The sequence below is a fragment of the Carcharodon carcharias genome, chromosome 18, assembly GCF_017639515.1.
Source record: "Carcharodon carcharias isolate sCarCar2 chromosome 18, sCarCar2.pri, whole genome shotgun sequence".
In the NCBI taxonomy this organism is placed as follows: domain Eukaryota; kingdom Metazoa; phylum Chordata; class Chondrichthyes; order Lamniformes; family Lamnidae; genus Carcharodon; species Carcharodon carcharias.
In genome coordinates, this window is record NC_054484.1 from 96,839,113 (window position 1) to 96,843,770 (window position 4,658).

General features: G+C 44.6%; 1 protein-coding gene across 1 annotated transcript; it reads left to right on the forward strand.

Moving 5' to 3' along the window:
• Positions 1 to 460: 460 nt before the first annotated feature.
• LOC121290485 (motilin receptor-like) lies at positions 461 to 4,328 on the forward strand. The gene is made up of 2 exons (XM_041210923.1): positions 461 to 1,205; positions 4,018 to 4,328. The coding sequence occupies exons 1-2, from the start codon at positions 461 to 463 to the stop codon at positions 4,326 to 4,328; spliced, it is 1,056 nt and encodes a 351-aa protein (XP_041066857.1).
• Positions 4,329 to 4,658: the final 330 nt, after the last annotated feature.

The window sequence follows — 4,658 nt, forward strand, 5'->3', positions numbered from 1 at the left end:
ATCAGGAGGAAGATGCTCATTTTGAATTGTGCCGACGCTATGATCCCTCCCTCTCCACCAGCCACGCCAGGAAACCTGTACGACGATCTCTGGAGGTGCAGCATCATTTTGCTCTGGCTTCAGCTCCGAGCCAGATGGAAACGGGGCGAAACTTTACTTTGGGTTCAATGCAGCAGTGCAAGTCAGGCACGGAAAAGGAATTAGGTCGCGTCCTTTCCGACTGGGGACTAGATACCTCACCAGTGAGCTTAAAGCACCGTCGGAGCAAGAGTAACTCCCAATGAAAGGTTGGTAAAGTTTAACTTCAATACCAGCAACTCCTTAGTGTGACCCCAGGGACTCCGGAAATATCTGTAACCATCGTCAATCTGAGGAGCTGGGGCAGTGCTGCAAGACATCTGAATTGTCCAAGCAGGTCCATACGGTCTGCACATCTGAATGGACCGATATCCCCAGCTGAATGGAGAATTTAACCAATGATGATATATATGATAATAATGAAACTTTGCCACCGCCCTTTCCTTGTGACAACGAGTCCTGTCCTCTCTTCCCCATCTCCACCTTGATCCCAGTGACAATCGTCTCTATCGTCCTGTTCATCACTGGGGTCACTGGCAACACCTTAACTGTCCTGATTATCAGAAGATACAAGGAGATGAAGACTACCACCAACCTTTACCTGTCCAGCATGGCGGTGTCGGACCTGCTGATCTTCCTCTGCTTGCCTTTTGACCTGTATCGCCTGTGGAAGTACAAGCCCTGGCTCTTGGGGGACTTCTTGTGCAAGTTTTACCAGTACATCAACGAAGGCTGCACCTACGCTACCATACTGCACATCACAGCCCTGAGCATCGAGAGGTACCTGGCCATCTGCTTCCCCCTCAAAGCCAAGGTCTTCATCACCAAGCAAAGAGTAAGATCTGTTATTGCTTTGCTGTGGACTCTAGCCTTGTTATCTGCTGCACCCTTCTTTTTCCTGCTTGGAGTGGAACATGACATGTGCAAACACACCGAATACGCCGTCAGCTCGGGGATCCTGCACATCATGATCTGGGTTTCCACCGTCTATTTCTTCTTCCCCATGTTCTGCCTCACTTTCCTCTATGGGTTCATAGGAAGGAAACTGTGGAACAGCAAGGATGAGATCAAGGGTCCGAATGCAGCAAACAGGGAGAAATATCACAAGCAGACAGTCAAAATCTTGGGTAAGTCCAGTTATGCCCAATGTTTGGGTAAGAAGTAATAGCATGTTTAGAGTTTACCCACAATGTGGATTCAGATGAGAAGAATGGTTATTATTCCATCTCCCCTTCAAATCAGGTACAGTCTGGTTTCCACTCCACTTTCCACTTTCACTCCGTGGCCTAGGAGTGCAAAATTAAAACATTCACAGGAGATTTAAACTGTCCAAGTTTCAAATTAAGTCAAGGCACCTCCACTTACAAATCATAGTATTTTGTGTGTAATAAATAATAATGGAGTGTCCACTGTGGCTCAGTTGGTGGCAATCTCACAGCTGAGTCACGAGGTTCCAGGTATAAGTACTTGGTACTCCAGGGCTTTAACACACAAAGGCCGATTTCAGTGCCATACTGAAGTCATGCAGCATTGTCTGAGACAGGGTCTTTCAATGGAGGCTCCTTCCCGCTGCTAGGGTGAATGTAAAGGCTCACATGGCACTATTTCGAAGAAGAGTAGAGAATTTATCCCTGGTAGCCTGACCAATATTTACCACTTAATCAACAACATAAAACAGATTACCTGGCCACTATCACATTGCTGTTAGTGGGACTTTGCTGTGTGCAAATTGGCTGTCCTGTTTCCTACGTCACAAGTGACAACACTTCAAAACTAAATTGGCTGCAAAGCTTCTCAAAAGTGCTTATAAATACAGTTCAATTCAGCTCCTGATCTCATTACAGCCTTGGTTCAAACATGGACAAAAGAGCTGAACTCCCAAGGTGAGGTGAGAGTGACTGCCCTTGACATCAAGGCTGCATTTGACCAAGTGTGTCATCAAGGAGCCCTAGCAAAACTGGAGTCAATGGGAATCAGGGGAAAACTCTCTGCTGGTTAGAGTCATACCTAGCACAAAGGAAGATAGTAGTGGTTGTTGGAGGTCAGTCATCTCAGCTCCAGAACATCTGCAGGAGTTCCTTAGGGTAGTGTCCTCAGCCCAATCATCTTCAGCTGCTTCATCAGTGACCTCCCTTCCATTATAAGGTCAGAAATGGGTATGTTCGCTGATGATTGCACAATGTTCAGTACCATTCATGACTCCTCAGATACTGAAGCAGCCCATGTCCAAATGCAGCAAGACCTGGACAATATCCAGGCTTGGGCTGACAAATGGCAAGTAACATTCAAGCCACACAAGTACCAGGCAATGACAATCTCCAACAAGAGAGAATTTAACTGTCTCCCCTTGACATTCAATGGCATTACCATCACTGAATCCCCCACTATCAATATCCTGGGGTTACCATTGACCAGAAAATGAACTGGACTAGCCATATAAATACTATGGTTACAAGAGCAGGTCAGAGGTTAGGAATAGTGCAACAAGTAACCCACCTCCTGACTCCCCAAAGCCTGTCCACCATCTACAAGACACAAGTCAGGAGTGTGATGGAATACTCTCCACTTGCCTGGATGAGTGCAGCTCCAACAACACTTAAGAAGCTTGACACCATCCAGAACAAAGCAGCCTGCTTGATTGGCACCACATCCACAAACATTCACTCACTCCACCACTGATGCACAGTAGCAGAAGTGTGTATCATCTACAAGATGCATTGCAGGAATTCACCCAGGCTTCTTTGACAGCACCTTCCAAACCCATGACTGCTACTATCTAGAAGGACAAGGGCAGCAGATAGATGAGAACATCACCACCTGGAAGTTCCTATGCAAGTCACTCACCATCCTGACTTGGAAATATATCACTGTTCCTTCACTGTCGCTGGGTCAAAATCCTGGAACTGCCTCTCTAACAGCACTGTGGGTGTACCTACACCACATAGACTGCAGCGGTTCAAGAAGACAGCTCATCACCACCTTCTCAAGGGCAATCAAGGATGGGCAATAAATGCTGGCCTAGCCAGTGAAGCCCATATCCCATGAATGAATTTTTTAAAAATTACGTTTCACATCGACCTGACAACCAAATTAAGATGTGAAGCTGGTTATTTTCTGGATTCGTTTTTTTTTCTCATCCTTTAAGTGACACTCCCAGCAGATGAAATAGTCCAGCCCCTGCTGAACCCTATTAATTTATTTCAAAATCTTTGGACTTGGTTCCAAGAAAATAACCTGTTGGAAACAGGACAGGAAACACAAAGCTGTGCGTTAAACATAAAGTGCTGGAAATACTCAACAGGCCTGGCAGCATCTGTGCAGAGAGAAATGGAGTTAGCGTTTCAGGCCAAGGACCTTTCTCCAGAACAAGGCTATGAGGTTGCATTGTAACTGGGCTAGGAACAGAAAAAAATCCGTGTGAAAATCCTGTTTGTAATGAACAGAATTCCAGCGACTGTTAACGATGCACTGTGGATGTGTCACTTTTATTCCGATAGCGAGCGGATTATTCATTATGATTTTTTTCCCTCATGAGAAACATTTTTCACCTAATCGTTTAGCTTTCTGTGTATTAGGGATAGAACTATTGAAAAGTTTAATTTGCACCTATTATCAGAAATGTGTTCAGGTTTTTTTCCTACGAGTATTTGTTTTGTTCCCTGGTCTGCACTGTGTTGCAACAGATGTTTCTAAAAAAACACATTTAGATTGTCGAGCTATTGAATAAATCAAAAACATGCGTGCATTGGACATAATAGGGCTGGTGTTGAAACTCTTATATACACATTACGAGCTACTGCAGCTTTTGTTTGTTGTCAATAATCCCCACGTCCCTCTGTAGATGTGGTGTCATATTTCTGGACCGATTTTAAAATAGTGATTCCACAATAAATAACATTATGTTGGGATAATGACCGTGTTTCCATTCTGTCTTTTCAGCTGTGGTTGTCCTGGCGTTTGCTCTCTGTTGGCTGCCTTTCCACATTGGCCGAAATCTCTTTACCAACAACTCGACGAGCGGGAGCGTCGATATGTACATTTTCAGCCAGTACTTCAACGTCGTCTGCATGCTGCTCTTCTATCTCAGCGCCTCCATCAACCCCGTCCTCTACAATGTCATGTCCAAAAAATATAGAACGGCAGCCCGCAAGCTGCTGTTCGCTCGCCAGGCCCGGCCGTGGTTCTTCTCCAGCACCAGGGATACTAGGGATGACACTTTAGGCTGTACGGATACAAGCACTAGCGTCTGAAACAGCCCAAGGAGTCAATGCTGGATAAATGGAATAAAAGGGAGAAACAGAAAGTCAACAAAGGTTACATCTCTAAGAAAAAACAGGCAATGTGCTTTTCTGAGTTCTCCTGTGTAAATGTTTATATTGTGTCTTGTTTGACGAAATAGTTCGTTCTATCAGTATCGTGCAAATTTGCTCTGTACCTACTGAGCTGTGGATTTTCCAACTTTTGAACAATTGCTAATTGGCATAAATTGGGTTGTGTTAGTCAATAGGAATGTCAGAAGGGACGTTAACCGATTATAAAATCAAAATAGAAAACAAAGTAGTTAAAAAAAAACCATTGTA

Excerpts from the sequence above, each read along its gene's own strand:
- LOC121290485 (XM_041210923.1), top strand. The coding sequence starts at position 461 with ATGGAGAATTTAACCAATGATGATATATATGATAATAATGAAACTTTG. Across the intron at positions 1,206-4,017 it reads GCAGACAGTCAAAATCTTGG|CTGTGGTTGTCCTGGCGTTT; the intron begins GTAAGTCCAGTT and ends CTGTCTTTTCAG.